A 15,057-nucleotide genomic window follows, 5' to 3' on the forward strand; every position below is an offset into this window, starting at 1 on the left:
ATCACTGAACCAGAACCAGCGTCCCTCGAATTGCTTGGCATTCATTTCCGAGCCTCCGAGGAACGTTTGGGGGCCGGATATTTCATGATCAACGACTCCTGTGACTTCACGCTCTCGACCTGGTCTGCAGCTCCTTCAGCGGTGGCAGCAGGTATAATACGAGTGCCTTGCCGAAGCCTAGCGAGAAGCAAGAGATCGTACCTGCAGCGTTAGCCGCACATACCTGCGATCAGTAATCCCAGAAGTTCCGCTCCTTTCACGCGCGACCTGGTCTGCGGCACGCGACATCATCGGCTACACAGCATTTGCTCTGCCCATCGCTCGCAGCCTCATCTACGATTGCCTCTTACCTGAAACACCCTCGCCCTACGTGGGCGCCGCTCCGCTGAGCAATCTCTTGAAATTAAGGCTTTCCGGAGCCAACAGGGCCAGGAAGCACAAGAGCCAGCAGCGCCCAAACCTCGCCCCGGCCAACAAGCCTCAGTCCTCACAGCATGGCGCAATCGACGCCTCTCTCCCTCCCGACCGCGCTAGTATCGCCAGCCCGCATCCGCAGCTACGTCCTACGGCTGCCACTCTTCACGCGCATCACGATCCTCCTCATCCTGCTCTTCTACGTCCTTGAGTTCCAGTCGGTATGGTCAGTCGTCAATTGGGGCTCCCTGAAGCCCTCGGTGATTGGGATCTTCACCGGTGGCATGCACAGGTTGAACACGTATATCTTCATACACACCGGCTTCCTGCACATGTTCTTTAACACGTTGGCGTTGGTGCCTTTGATGGAGCGGTTTGAGAAGGAGTGCGGGACGTTGACGAGTATTGCGCTTTGGGCAGGGCCATTGGCTACGATACCGGGTGGATTGTATATTTTGGTCGAAAGGGGGATTTGGGGAGGCGATACAGCAATTTGCGGCGCAAGCGGGCCCGTCTTCTTGCTGGTTGCGAGCGAGGGTGTGAGGAGTTGGAGGGCGAATCCGTTCTTTGAGTAAGTTCAGAAGATATGCTACAAAGCGTCCGTCCTGATGACATGCTACAGGATATCGGGTGTCAAAGTGCCAACGTGGATAACGCCAATAGTTTTGGCGGTAGTCACGGCAATCTTGATTCCTGGGACGAGTCTGCTCGGTCACGTCTGTGCCCTGGCAGTTGGCTATCTATGTAGGTCCACTAGGAATTATCCTCACCGCATTTAATGCCAGGTACTAACGGCACTGACAGGGGGCCTCGGCTACATACGATTCCTAGCCCCTCCAGACAAAGTCATCAGGTGGATCGAAGGCAAGCTGAACCTCTTAGGAAGAGTGCCGCACTATGTCTCGGTTGACCAGAAGACGTATGGGAGGTATGGTGTACTCCCGACGAGTGCGAATGAGCAAGCACATGCGAATGGTATTGGACTAGGATGGGTCGGCACGAATGGAGGGCAGCGGCTGGGCTCATCGTAGCAAGATGTGGGAGAAGGACGAAATCAAGTATCGAGTCTACCCACGACGGCTGGAGCATCATGTTACTCATGTCGATCTGTCTCGGCGAGCCGAGTGGAAGTATAGGCTCCTCGTCCGATCAATGACATCGATTCCATTCACAGGCATCGTGACGCTAGCCACACCACCTTTCTAGCCAGATTTCAGCGATTGACATCACTGCACACCAAGTCTCGGTACACTAGACTGAATATTGGAAGCCAGAAGGATCTGGTCGACACCGCCGAATGCAGATCAAGTCAGTGGTCCATTCGATCGTCGGACATCTGCCAAAGAGGAAACCTTCTGTCGACCGGCGCTCACGTCAACCGTGGGCACGCTATATATTGGCCACAACGTTGCGGAGCAGATGTGCTAGCCTCCACCATGAGGGAGACGGCCTGTACACTAGTACGACTCAAGGAAAGCCGCTAGCGGGAGCAGCTCTTGCACTTTGGAGCGCCTCTCCAAGAGCGCTCCTTCCTAACCGGTGCCTGCCTTCCTGTCGTTCTGGCATGCAGTGGGAAGGTGTGGCGTTCGTCAATCTAAAAGTTCGACTCGAGAGATGTCCAGTGTAGAATTTCCAAGAAGGAAAGGGTGCAAGTACCCCTACTCTGGACATTTCTCGAGTCGAATTTATAGATTGACGGACGCCTCAAGGGTTCTCGGGTGATCGGACATGGCAACAACGACGTGGCTATGTGATGTAGATGAACAATAACAGCCTTGCATGGATGATCCTTGATGAGGCAACCCATGAAGTGAATGTCTCTTCCAATGTAGTCCGATGCGCCAGCAGCCAAATTCTCAGGCCGGGTAACAAATCTCTTCGACGGTTTCAAGCACGTCAACCGGTCTGAGTCAAGTTTGATGAGACCCCCTGACGGCGGCGGGGGCGCCCCCCGAAGCATCAGATTTGTTGGAGTCTTGGAGATCAATGCGTGCATTCTTCGAGAGTTCGAACTTGACCACGACCGCACATCTTGTCGGCCTTGCATCGACGCTTGCGTTGGCAGAGCAAGGCCTTGAGCATGGGAATAGTCAGTAAGTCAGAACTTGCAGCGCTGAACGTCTCCAGCTAAGCCTCCGCAGCCGACTATCTCTTTCGTGTGCGAGCGTCGCCTCGACTCCTGGGTCTGCCACCCTATCTGTCCGCATTGTGTATGATAGCCGGTGTTATATGGTTATTGCTTCTGCCTCTCCAGCAGTATTCACGTCAAACGTATATCTCCGAGAACGCCTTGCTGCCCGGTCAAGTCCACACATACTACAGTGGCTCGGAACAGAATGTGTTCCGTGCATACAAGCATGAAGTCGCACGCATGATCGTCCAGCCATGGACTACCTTGGAGAATGGGACCAAGATATACCATCCATTGCCCGCCTCAGATGACGACAGAAGGCGGAAGTTTCAAGAGTTGTTCCGCAATGCTGGTCTGAAGACTGCCACACAGAAGTACGAATACCGCTCGTCAGGAACCGTGTACGCAGGGGAGAACTATTATGGCGTCCTACAGGCGCCTCGAGGCGACGGCACAGAAGCAATTGTTCTGATGGCGCCCATACGCAACATTAACAACGAGCTGAATTTGCAAGGGGTAACACTGCTGCTGTCACTGGCGAAATATTTCAAGAAATGGTCGTTGTGGTCAAAGGACATCATCTTTTTGATCACTCCGGATGCTAAGGCCGGGCCACAAGCCTGGGTGGACGCTTATTTCAGTAAACATGATCCCAGCAGTGTAGCGGATCTGCCACTCAAGTCAGGCGCGTTACAGGGCGCTGTGGGTATTGACTATCCGTTCGAGCACCGCTTTGAAAGTTTCTCCTTCGCCTACGATGGCGTCAACGGACAATTGCCCAATCTTGACCTCTTCAATACTGCTGTCAGCATCGCCAGCGGCCAGATGGGCATACCCGCACACATTCAGGGTCAAGAGCACGGGGGTCCCAAGGAGAGGTACAACGACTGGGACCACAGGACTCGTGTACTTGGGAAGGGCATGATCAGCCAAGCGTTGGGACAATCGACTGGTCCTCATTCCGTCTTCATGCCATACCATATCGACGCCATTACGCTGACGGCTGCTGGAGACGGCTGGCAGGATGAAATGGCGTTTGGTCGCACGGTCGAGAGCACTGTCCGGAGTCTGAACAACTTGCTAGAGAAACTGCACCAGAGCTTCTTCTTCTACCTGCTCATGCAGAGCAACCGCTTCGTGTCTATAGGCACATATCTGCCGAGTGCAATGGGAGTCGCTGCCGCCTACACAGTCATGGCCATCTACTTGTGGGTCTTGAGTGGCTATAAAATTGTGAAAAGGACTGAAAGTGCCGCTAACGGCACTGTGACGGGTCTAGCGGACTCGAAAGGAAACTCGAATGTTGTCTCGTCAACAGTACCGCAAGACATACCGGAGCAGCCGCAAGCTACAGCATCCATCGGCGATCGCAGCTTCATCCCCATAGAGCGATCTCTCACGCTGCCAATCTCTATCATCACCGCCGTCCACTTGGCGTCACTCGTCCCGCTGTTGATCCTGAGCAAGGCCAGCCGAGAGAGCATCACACCCATGCTGAGCTTGATTGGCTTCGGATCGCTCCTATTCCCTGCCGCACTGGCCGGCGTCCTCAAGGATCTGCCAGTATACAACACCACCGTCCCGGTCTTCAGCGCTCCGACACACAAACAATATGTCGTGCTCAAGAGCCTCAGTCTATTGCTCCTTGGGCTGTTCCTGACAGTCCTTGCCACACTGAACTTCTCCCTGTCCATGTTTCTGGGTCTGGCCTGCGCCCCGATCGCTTTTGTGGATCGAGTGCCCGGGAAGGCTGCTTTAGCGGCCTTACAATACGCGCTCCTGCTGGTGACATCGCCTGTCGTGGTCGCGATGGGTCTCGTCGGCTACGCGAGTTCTGTTCTCCAGCACCCAGATGGACTCATGCTGATCAGTCAGTGGTTGCTCAAATTCGCTTTTGGCTGGAATATTTCAGGCAGCTGGGGTGTGCCTCTGGGAGTGTTTTGCATATGGTGGCCTGCCTGGACCATAGCTGCGACGGTGGTAGCGAGCTCGTGGTTTCCTAGTGCGGAACGAGACATTAAATTGGCGGAGGTCGCAGATGAGCAGAGTCAGTCGGAGGCAGCAATCACAGACGATAAACGCAGTCGGGTCTCGAAGTCTGCACAATCATAGCATTCGGCGAGGGAAAAGCCATAGAACGATGCATTCCATATACGAAATCAACATCTGCGTTCAGCATCGTCACACTTTCAGACGCGTTATTACCCCTTGACATGAACATCAATGCTAGCGGCCAGCACTAGGGAAATGAGTCTGTGACGATTCATGTGAAGTATACTACAGACTGCTCAGGCCAGGAAAGAGGAATTATATTCCAGTCAACCGGCGCGAGCTATCAAGCTCGACCGCGGCAGTGCATTTTGTTCTGACAATGTTTTACGCGCGGCAGAGAAAATCCTTATCGTGTCTATCACTCTAGAGGCTGTCGTTACACACATGTGTCGTCCGGTGTGGCTAGAGCCCACGGTTCACAATGGTCAACCAGCTTGGTCTGAGCCTACGTCTGGCCCCAGTCATCCGGCGTGAGTACATCCGGTCTTAGTCAACCGGCGCGTCATAAGTCTATCATTGAACCAGAATGCATTCACTGCTGCTGCCACACTCTGCACAGCATTACTGACAGAGTACTGTGCACGGCCCTACAGTAGCCCCTTCGCGACCTTCGCCTCCAGCAGACCCTTCGCCCACCTCACTGCATCTGCGTCTCCATTTCCACCCTCTCCACCCGGAGCCTGAAAACCAGGCATGATCGCCAACCACTCAAACACCGCGGCTCTCAACTCGGGCCTCAGCCGCGGCGGTCTCGACACCACTTCGTCCATTGCCGCCACCACCTTTTCCGCCGTCTGATGCAACAAACCCTCCGCGGCCCGAAAATTCCGCGGCACCTTCTCCTCCCCGGCCGCCGCGAGGACCGACGGAGCGTCGTCTGCCCCGATGCGCTCCGCGGGCGTGCTAGCAAGCCTTCCTTGTAGCCGACCATACTATCAACGCTTACGGAGACGGTACGTGGCCAGTTGGAGGACATGAGGTTCCATTTGTCGACCGGCTTGGTGCCGTCCGAGAGGGTGGCCTGATCGCCGGCGCCGCGGAAGTCGGTGCGCAGGATCACGGAGGGGATGTCGGCGGCTTTGGCGTACATGTATTCGACGACGGTGCCGGCATCGAGTTCGGCGCCGTCGTAGATGAAGAGGGCGAGGTCGCAGGAGAGGAGGGCCTGGAGGTCTGTGTCTCGGATTGTGTGCGGAGTCGGTGGGGCCGATGATGGTGCGGTCGTTGCGGAGATGGTTGAAGATATCGATGGGATGGGCCTTGGCTCGAGGTCCTGTGGGAGGACTGGCTGGAAGCGGCTCTTAGAGATCTGGCTGATGAGAGTGGAGAGCGCGATGTTGGTTGTCAGGTCGGCGAGGGTGAACAAGGGACCGGCATGATAGTATGTGTATTGCTTTTCAGGCGAAGCAGCGGAAGTCATATTCAGTGACACGATACCGCGAGTAATGGTCGTTGCTGTTGGTTGATACGCTTCACTACAGAAGTACGCCTCCTGAGTGGAGACAAACTCAAATTCCTTGGCCTACTTCATGGTGAGGTTGACGACTTTCCTCCCTCAGCTTCAGCATCCTAGTTCTTGAGCTTTTCCTCCACGTTACAGGACTCATATGGCTTGTTGGAGACCTTCGAGGCCGCTTGAGCAATCCGTGACGAGTCGAGCTTTCCTACGGTGCTCGGCCCCTTCGACGCGCCTTGATCGGCCGGCACACGATAGAAATTCCCGCGCACGATGCATTCGCACGAGAAGCTCCAAATTAAGATAGGACCGTTTGATCAACGGCCCGGAGCCAGTACATACGTGCATGCTCACTCACGGACCTGATGATGGCGAGACACATCTTTCAGCCCACCACCAATGCCAAGACCTACGACGAAGTTCTATCGAACACTACGTGACAACCATACGAGCTGGCGAGCTTCCCCTAAATGACAGTGATCCGGCCCGCACGACAAATGTAAGCCCGGTGCTTGCATTGACCAAACTCTTGAATTCACAAAGTCGAAATTTGTTGTTGACGGGAACCGATTTCGATATGAAGCGCGCCCGGCCGGGGTGAGCAAGCGAGCAACGATTGGAAGTTGTTTCATGGCTTTCAAAGCCCGTTCCTGGCGAACCCCAATGATTGCGGCGCCGGGGAGGCAAACCTGGACATTTTCATCTTGCCGCCGGGACTGGCGCCAAGACCTTTGGTGACTCTCATCAAGTCCAGGACGCTGCACGCGCGATCAAGGAGAGCAATGAGCTGTGTCTATGGAGCTGTCGCTGGTGGTTCTCATCTACTGTGCCTGATGTTCACACGCTATATTCTTGAACAAACGCGTCGTGTTCTTCGGGAACGCCCCTTCCGAGGCGGCTCAAATGCGGCCTACATGCAACGAGCCAAAGGGCGTGCACGATCTGTTCAAATCTGGAGCTCCAGTCCTACAGGTACGAATTGGGTAGCTCCGTTGCTATCCGGCCCACCAGGGACGATAGCTGCTTCCGAAATCCCGTCTTTGCATCGCTTCCATCTAGAGCACGGAACGACATCAAGCGTACTACTGCACAAGCATCGAGACAAGCTCATCATGTCGAGTTCTTGACCACACTTGGCCCACAGGCCACAGACATTTGGGGACACAGTGCTGACATTGGCCTCAGCCGGCTTCTCGGAAGAGCACAGCGCCGTTAGAGCACACCCGGATGAGGCAACGGGCATTGCAGGGCGACTTGATGCAGAGTCTCATCACGCTATCTGATAGCCTGTTCGGGACCAATCTAGGGACGTGAGAGAGTCTTTCCAACCCACTCCGTCCTGGATTCTGGTCGTATGCGTTGCAACGAAGACTATTTGCCTGATTGGCTGCGTAGATACTTTGTACGTGGAACCAGGCTCTGTATTCTACCCGAGGATTGAGGTCGTTCATAGCATACGCAAAGGTGGAAGAGGTTGATGCCCGTAATCCGACGAGTTATTGAACGTAGCACCGTCCGTAAGTGGTGGTCCGGAACGTGGGCAATGCCTCAGGCACGAGCGCAGCCATCGTTCGAGAGACTTAATCCAGATCCGTTGACACGTCCCTGGTATGCAGGAAGCCTTGGACAAGAAGCGGCCGTAGCAGGATTTATCGCTTGTGTTCCGAGCATTGCCGTCCTGGGTCGCGATGGAGTTTGTGTTTTCTCGATGTGGTAGCCAAGACTTGCCACGGCCTGAGAGACGTTGCGACTGCTGTAGTGATGACCGTGTATCAGCGATTGAGAACCCTAGTAGATCAATATGCGAACCTCGGGAATTAACCCACGAATGCCTACAATACCAAGGACGGGACGCCTTAACCAAGATCGACACCACATTGATCGATTGATACGCGTAAACCGCATGCAAGAAGCTACAAAAGGTCGTCTCTCGTTGTTCAATGCTCGCCAGAAGCACACCACTTCTGCTAGCTCAACGATGCCCGCCACGAAGGAGGACTATGAGCGGCTGTCAGCTTGGGCGGCACTTCTCAACCCAGACCAAAACATAGATCGACGGGGACATAAACGTATCGTCCCGCTGGAGGTGATCAATGTCTCAGCACCGCGAACAGGCACGTTGTCTCTCAATGAGGCCTTCAGCATTCTCGGCTATGCCAACCCATACCATATGTCATCAGTATTCGCGAATTGCAAGGACGCAGACATATGGCAAGAAGCACTGGCTGCAAAGTACCGGCCTTCGCCAAACAGTGAGCCCTTTGGGACGAAGGAATTCGACCAAGTGCTCGGGCACTGCGGGGCGGCTGGCGACGCGCCTTGCGCACTGCTCTGGCGCGAGCTCATGGAGGCGTACCCAGATTCGAAGCTGATCCTCGTGGACCGTGATGAGGACAAATGGTTAGCAAGTATGCAACAGCTCGCAGAAGGTGCTATCAATCGCATCACGAGCACTATCAAGATCACTGATCCCTTCCGGACTGGTAGAATATTAAACCTTGGAATCAACTGGATGGGATATTGGACCGGAAGTATGAACGACCTCTCCGCGAGGACTGTTGTGGCCAACGCCCGCGAGACGTACCGAAAGCACAACGCAGACATCAGAGCGACTATGCCAAAGGAAAGGCTTCTCGAGTACAAAATGGGTGATGGATGGGAGCCGCTGTGTAAATTTTTGGGCAAGGATATACCTGGGGTGCCTTTCCCACATCGCAATGATGTGAAGACAATGGAGGCCTCTATTGGTTCGATGTACGAGGAGGCTCTGAAGGCATCGCTTTGGAATATCGCTGTAGTTGTGGGTGGTGGAGCGATCGTTGTTGGCAGTCTGTGGCAGCTGTATGTCGCGCTGAATGGATAGATACGTAGAACAAGTGCGAGGTCCTTGAGGTGACAAAAGAGTTCGACACAGAGTAAGCGCGATCTCAACGCGATGGGCGTGCCTTCTAGGCTTTGAGAAGCTCCACTATCTCCGGTAACTGATTTTGCCGATTGGGTACGAGACGCGACTGGTAAACAAGCCCGCCATGCTCATCAGATATCACCTGTGTACGATTTCCTACTCAGCGCAGCAGACCAAGTACACAGCGTGTTCACATCACCACCGATTGCGTACCATTTTGAAGAGAAAAATATGGCGACTATAGCACAATCAAACCCGCACCACCGCAAAATCGAACTGCAGTCCCCACTCGACCTCACCCACCTACGGGATCAACTCACAACCTCTGCGCGACAAAAGCTCGACCTGCACTTCCCACCTGCCGCTCTTCGCTCCAAGCCCGCCACACACATCACACTCGGCGGCTCCGAAGCAAATCAACCGCCCACAACCACTACATCCACAACAAGTACAGATGAAGAGACCGATCCTCTGCGCCAACACGTCCAAGCCCTGACCACCGCCTTCCTCGAACGTACCTGGACCGCTGCCGCAAAGTCCATCACCATCAACGGCCTCGACGCGCACACTCTCCCACAATTCACAAATGCGACAGACTCTACGCTATCATCAAGACAGCCTCAAGAGCAGCAACAACAACCAGAGCACACAGAGATCGAAGGCATCCACTACACGCTCTCCCCCTACGACTCACGGCTACAAACTCGCCTCGCGACCCTCTACGGCGAGCTTGAGTCACTCACGGCGCAAGTCAGCAAACTGCGCCGCGAGGCGCCTGGACGGAGTGCGGTGCAGTTGCGAGAATCGTTGGGTGGGGAGATTGAGGCTGAGGAGAGGGATCATGAAGCTGCGATGGTGGCTGTCAAACAAGAGCGAGAGGATGAGATGGACGGAGTCCAACAAACCCTGTGGAACCTAAGCGGGAGGAGGGACGGATGGTACGAGGACGTGAAGAGCGGGTACGAGGATGCGGTTGGTCAGTTGGCGCGGTTAAGTGGGCACCAAGTTGGTCCTCAGAATCTAGATGGTGGTGTTGCTGCTCCGTCTGCGATGCCCGGGGGATCGGGGGTTGGAGGTGGAGGATTGACAGGATGTGTGGGGAAGGTACAGCGTGCTATGACCGTGGCGCAGGAGTTGGAGTGATGGACGGAGGACTGCTAAGACCGTCGTCTGAAGAAGCAATTCTTGTATTCCAATGCTGCTCGGCCACTGGCGGTGCCACGTGCCGGCGTCTTCGTTTTATGATATCTTCTACTGCGCAGTTGTTACGTATGCAAGGCTTTGGCATCGAGGTCCTGTCCTGTCCGCACGTCCAGCACGGTCAGTCGAGCCTTTTCAGGCGATCAACCAGGCGTCAAGTGATCGGAAGATGTGTTCGGCGACGTGCTGTGACTGATCTATACCGTAACCAAGGTCCGGAAGTTTCGTCTCTACCGATGTCTCCTTTGAACGTCTCATAAATCATTTCTTCGAGCCGAACGGCCACTAAGCAGCAGGCTTCGTCGCGGCTTCCGCAGGAGCAGCAGGTGTGGCCGGAGCAGCCTCGGCAGCTTTAGCATCCGCTGCCGGTGCAGCGGCAGCTGGAGCATCGCTCTGCTTCTCCCATTTCGCCGGCTTGACATATTGGGGATCTTGCCATGGACCAGCGTCACTCCACTCACACCCGCCTTGACATTCGCACTTTCCACCGAACTGCTTTGGTAGATTTTCTGCGGGGATCTGGGCCAGTAGCTCTGACTGGTAGCCGCTTCCGAGAACATGAATTTTGGCAACGGTGACGGGATCGAGGAAACCTTTTATGAAACTGAACGCTGACGCGAAACCCCAAGGCGCATTGATGATGTACATCTTGCCCAATCGCTCCGGGTAGTGGTCCTGTGAGATAGATGACGTGGATTTGACGTAGCCATAGACAGAGGAGATCTTGGTGACGCCCACGCCTTTCATGTCCATGATCGTGCAGCACGTTTCGAGAAGCTTGCCAGCCTTTCGTGAGCAGGCAGGAAGGCGTGGGTCGGCTACTTTTTCGTATTCGACGACAAGGTTCTGCAGCATACGCTCCTGGGTTGTGATTTTATACATCGCATTCAGGTCGATGCCGCCGTACTGCTCAATGTACACCGGCCGTCCGTCCTATATCTCGTCAGCAACCGAATGTCTGTGAACGGCGCTTGACCGCGTACCTTGTCTGTCTTGTGGTAGTACTGAGGGTAGTATTTTGACACTTCCGGCTTCTCGGTGTACTTGAAGGTTCGGGTCAGCTCCTCCGTCCCGAAGTCCTTGCGCCACTTCTCATTGTTGACGAACCTGTTCCAGGTCAATATGAAACTGCAAAGGCAACGGCGGGCTGGCTTACATCTGCTTCGACAAGTTCACATCGAACTTGCGTGCTCTCAGGAAGCGAAGGAGGGTCAGCGTGTCCAGTCGCTCTGTGTATCCCTCTGCCTCAAGCATACTCCGCAGCTGAAATACTTGGGCATCTTGTTCCTTCGTTGTATGGCCGGGATGGCCGGACTGCACTTCTGGTGCCGTCGTAGGATAGTCGTAGTCATCGTACTTGGGATCAAGCTGCAGTTCCACGGGCTTCTGCGCTGTCCGCTGGCTCTCCTTTGACGCTCGGGACATGTTGGACGGCTCTGGGAGGAGAGGGGGCCGACGTTTGCAATGTTTGTGGGTGCGATGCAGCTTTGGCGACTTTATCGTTGCTGCTGGTTGTGAGGAATAACAATGCTGAGGAGGGGATCAGTCTGTGATGGGTGTCTAGGTTCTGGCGTGTTGAGCGTAGGTGCGAGACGACTAAGGACGAATAAATGCCCCACGAGCCACAACAATGAAATCGAATCGAAAGCAAGAGCGCTGCATGACGTTGAGCCTTGGCATCGACTTCAAAGAAATCCAGTGGAACTTGAAATGGAAATGGCAACAGCCACACATGGTCGGTCTCCAACGCCACACGGTCATAAGAGAGTATTCCCATGGGCCAAGTACGAACAACGCACTGGAAGACTTCTGCGTTTGATCCATTTCGACGTACGGAAATTACCCTCGCAATCCTACTAGTACAAGTGTATCTCCATCCAAAGTCATCTCCTCGTCAAGTTGAAATAAAGGAAGGCACCTCGTCGTCCCGAGCACTCTTGCGCGCTTCCAAACCAGCATAGTCGCTCGCTCGCAAGAACTCGCATCAAACGTCTCGCCATGAAAACACCGCCCAGTTACGATTACAAGTTTCAGTCGGTGGCCGTCAACACCGACACTGCACTGATCCAACGTCCCAATTTCATCACTTCCCCGCCTGTTCTCCGCCTCTTGATGTCGATGTCTACTTCTTCCGTGCAAACCTCTTATTGAGCAGGGCGAGCACCTTTGCCACGTCGAATTGCACATATTCGAGATCGAGGTCTTCCTGACCATCTTTCTGCATCTCAAGCAAGTCATCTAGCTTAAGATCGAGCTCCAATAGACCGCGAGCTCGGCCTGGTCAAAGTTAGTTGTTGCCGAACAATATTGAGTTGACATACCTTTGTAGTGAAGACTGATGACGAATGTACCTGCGAGAGGACTCCGGAACATGAAGAAGATGTTACTCTTCCTGTTCTCAGGAACATTACTCCTGACTATAACGCCGTCCTTTTCGAGCTGTGCATGGGTGAATTTGTATGGGCCGAGTTCTTTGACCTTCACTTCCTTTCCCCGTTTGGTTCCTTCCGATTGGCTTCGAACATTGTGAAGATAGCTCTTGTATGTGTCGAGCTGTGACAGCAAGTAAGCATTGTGGTCGCGAATAGTCTTGTACACGTCGTCCAATTTGTAAGTTTCTTCCTGTACCTTCTCCTTCAATGAGCCCAAGTGCGCCAGTTCCTGCTCCACTTCGTCACGAAGCGTGGCGTACTCGTCCGCACGGTCGATGACTCCCATCTCAGAAAGAGAAGTGAGCAGTTCCATGCATCGGATGCCCTTGCGGACCATGACCGGGTCTTTCATTTGCCCAGCGGCCTTGGCAATGTAGTCAAGTCTCAGAGGCCGTCGCATGATGTTGGCATTCTGTGGTAAACTTCGCATGATTTGTACAAAGGCACTTTTTGCCTCCATGAAGAACACCTCGTCTTGTGTGATGTCGAGAGCATGAGTGATTTCGTCAAATGAAGTCTCCCATTTGCTGTACAACGGCAGGCTGATGGCGCGATTGTCCTTGCGTGGAAGTTGGGGTGGTGCTGGACCGAGTTCGTGAAGTATGGTGCCCAGATGCGAGTCCGGATCTTTGGCGAGCTCACGAGCATGCTTGTCGAGTAGCGCATGTGTCGCATAGACTTCGTTCAAACTGATGTTTAGCTCGATGTCTCTTTTCGAAAGGGCGACATAATTGTCCATCTCAAGGGTTTCGTAGAAATCCTGGACCTCGCACAGGTCTAGCAAGAACTTATTGACCCGATCCTTATTCCTTTGGATAAAAGGCTGGAGCTTGGCCATGTACGGCTCCTTGGCGTAGGATGGTTTATTTGCTAGATTCTGAAGCATCTTGGCAATGTAGGTCAGTGTCCTCTTCGGCTTCTCCTCCGGTACTCTCTCAATCAGCATGTATGACTTTGGTGTAACAATGGCCGGGTTGATGAAACGCAGAAAGAAAAATCCCCCGATCAAGGTGCAGATAGCCTGATCTTGTGCGTCCGGGTACTTGCGTCTTGACAGGTTTCGAATCTGTTTGCATATCCACCGAATGCCATATGGCACTTCCTCTAAGGCTTCGATGATAGTGGAAATGAAGCCTTCGGCGATTTCGGTGAGCATCTTTAGCCTTGGGGTGATGATTGCCTGCACCTGGGCATTCTCGGCAGCGAACTCGGCAGTGACTGATCGTGGCAGATCCTCCGGCAGGCTTCCAGTGTCGTCCTCAATCTGCTTGACCATCGTCTCGTAGACTTTCAGGGGGTTGATCTCCAAATCGACATCGCTCAACTCTGTGAGGCCGTTGATCTTCTCGGCGAGGACTTCTTTCAGATACCCCTGGCCTGGTCCTCGCCTCGTGTAGGTTGTCATCATTCTCGAGACCGGGGTATTCTGCCGCAGCAACGATGAGTACTCCGGTGTGGTTTCGAACTGATGAGTGAGTACTGATTGGAACATAGTAAGCAAAAGGTGCTCCTCTCGGCTCTCGTACTGGTTGCCGTATATGGTGAACATGACGGTCTGGAGTAACGAGTCGATCTCAGCCATGGTCACTAGCCGACATAGATGTGCGATGTGTTTTGGCTCAGATTGGAGCATGAAGAAGAGGTTGCCATATCTTTGGGTCTTATCGTCGTTGGGAAACGACCCTTCCTGCAACTCGGCAGCTTCGTCCAAATGGCTCGCGACTTCATTTTGTTCTTCCAGCGCCATCCGGTTCTGGATGAGGAGAGCGATCCGGGAGTCCAGATATCGCACATCCTTCTCCAGGACGAAATTCTTCTTTGACTGAGTGGATATCTTTGATTTGAGATCTCGTAACGTCCTTTGCGCCCGTGCCAGGTCATCGCTTATCTCAAGATCCTTATCCTTCGCACTCATGGATACGTAAAGCGCGGTCATGCTCACACGCTTGCTCTGTCGCATGGACCGCGTGCCATCGTGGCTGGAATATGTATTTGTGCGAGATATAGGCTCAAATGAAGAGCCAGTAGAGGCCGAGCCTCTGCTTGCTGGTTGTAGCATTGTCGCGACCGACATGTCCGCTTGTTGCTGCTTTGTGCGCTTTGACCTCTCGCGGGCACTAGAAACACGTAGAGGAACCTCTGAGCCACCAGATGAGTTCATCTACTCATATGTGTGGATGGGCAGATCAGAGTGACGCGGCCGTGTTTCAAACGCGGTCGTTCCTACACATCGGAATGCTGATCCTGCTCGCCGGCGCCAGTGATATGCTCGGGAGGGTCGCGCGGCTTCGCCCGCCCTTATTTGATATTATTCACGCCTCGTTGGAGCGACCTGCGCTCTTGTTGCTCGACAAAGTCGGGCTTCGCGCAGTTGGTGTAGCCAGAGTTCCCTGAATCGACGGAAAAGGTGTCGCGCAGCGGCCGAGGACGGCTGCGTGTTGCTTGCTAGTCTTCAGTGAGGCTAGAG

At 54.0% G+C, this 15,057-nt stretch overlaps 7 protein-coding genes across 7 annotated transcripts; 4 read left to right on the plus strand and 3 right to left on the minus strand.

Moving 5' to 3' along the window:
• Nucleotides 1-494: 494 nt before the first annotated feature.
• Nucleotides 495-1,445, plus strand: AB675_8256 (Rhomboid protein 2; the record flags this gene model as incomplete). The annotated part of the gene is made up of 3 exons (XM_018148688.1): nucleotides 495-985; nucleotides 1,037-1,158; nucleotides 1,219-1,445. The coding sequence occupies 3 exons, from the start codon at nucleotides 495-497 to the stop codon at nucleotides 1,443-1,445; spliced, it is 840 nt and encodes a 279-aa protein (XP_018004495.1).
• Nucleotides 1,446-2,494: 1,049 nt separating this feature from the next.
• On the plus strand, nucleotides 2,495-4,657 carry AB675_8257 (GPI transamidase component GAA1; the record flags this gene model as incomplete). The annotated part of the gene is made up of 2 exons (XM_018148689.1): nucleotides 2,495-2,507; nucleotides 2,556-4,657. The coding sequence occupies 2 exons, from the start codon at nucleotides 2,495-2,497 to the stop codon at nucleotides 4,655-4,657; spliced, it is 2,115 nt and encodes a 704-aa protein (XP_018004372.1).
• Nucleotides 4,658-5,184: 527 nt separating this feature from the next.
• AB675_8258 (uncharacterized protein) lies at nucleotides 5,185-6,017 on the minus strand (the record flags this gene model as incomplete). Its single annotated transcript, XM_018148690.1, has 2 exons — nucleotides 5,185-5,487; nucleotides 5,544-6,017. The coding sequence occupies 2 exons, from the start codon at nucleotides 6,015-6,017 to the stop codon at nucleotides 5,185-5,187; spliced, it is 777 nt and encodes a 258-aa protein (XP_018004268.1).
• Nucleotides 6,018-8,031: 2,014 nt separating this feature from the next.
• AB675_8259 (uncharacterized protein) lies at nucleotides 8,032-8,916 on the plus strand (the record flags this gene model as incomplete). Its single annotated transcript, XM_018148691.1, has 1 exon — nucleotides 8,032-8,916. The coding sequence occupies one exon, from the start codon at nucleotides 8,032-8,034 to the stop codon at nucleotides 8,914-8,916; it is 885 nt and encodes a 294-aa protein (XP_018004170.1).
• Nucleotides 8,917-9,189: 273 nt separating this feature from the next.
• Nucleotides 9,190-10,101, plus strand: AB675_8260 (uncharacterized protein; the record flags this gene model as incomplete). Its single annotated transcript, XM_018148693.1, has 1 exon — nucleotides 9,190-10,101. One exon carries the CDS (start codon nucleotides 9,190-9,192, stop codon nucleotides 10,099-10,101), a length of 912 nt encoding a protein of 303 aa, XP_018004674.1.
• A 342-nt stretch (nucleotides 10,102-10,443) lies between these two features.
• On the minus strand, nucleotides 10,444-11,583 carry AB675_8261 (Sec14 cytosolic factor; the record flags this gene model as incomplete). The annotated part of the gene is made up of 3 exons (XM_018148694.1): nucleotides 10,444-11,091; nucleotides 11,142-11,265; nucleotides 11,315-11,583. 3 exons carry the CDS (start codon nucleotides 11,581-11,583, stop codon nucleotides 10,444-10,446), a joined length of 1,041 nt encoding a protein of 346 aa, XP_018004594.1.
• Nucleotides 11,584-12,280: 697 nt separating this feature from the next.
• On the minus strand, nucleotides 12,281-14,664 carry AB675_8262 (GTPase-activating protein; the record flags this gene model as incomplete). Its single annotated transcript, XM_018148695.1, has 2 exons — nucleotides 12,281-12,435; nucleotides 12,480-14,664. The coding sequence occupies 2 exons, from the start codon at nucleotides 14,662-14,664 to the stop codon at nucleotides 12,281-12,283; spliced, it is 2,340 nt and encodes a 779-aa protein (XP_018004229.1).
• Between the last annotated feature and the right edge of the window lie 393 nt (nucleotides 14,665-15,057).

The sequence above is a fragment of the Cyphellophora attinorum genome (genome assembly GCF_001299255.1).
Source record: "Cyphellophora attinorum strain CBS 131958 chromosome Unknown Contig3, whole genome shotgun sequence".
Classification (NCBI taxonomy): Eukaryota; Fungi; Ascomycota; class Eurotiomycetes; order Chaetothyriales; family Cyphellophoraceae; genus Cyphellophora; species Cyphellophora attinorum.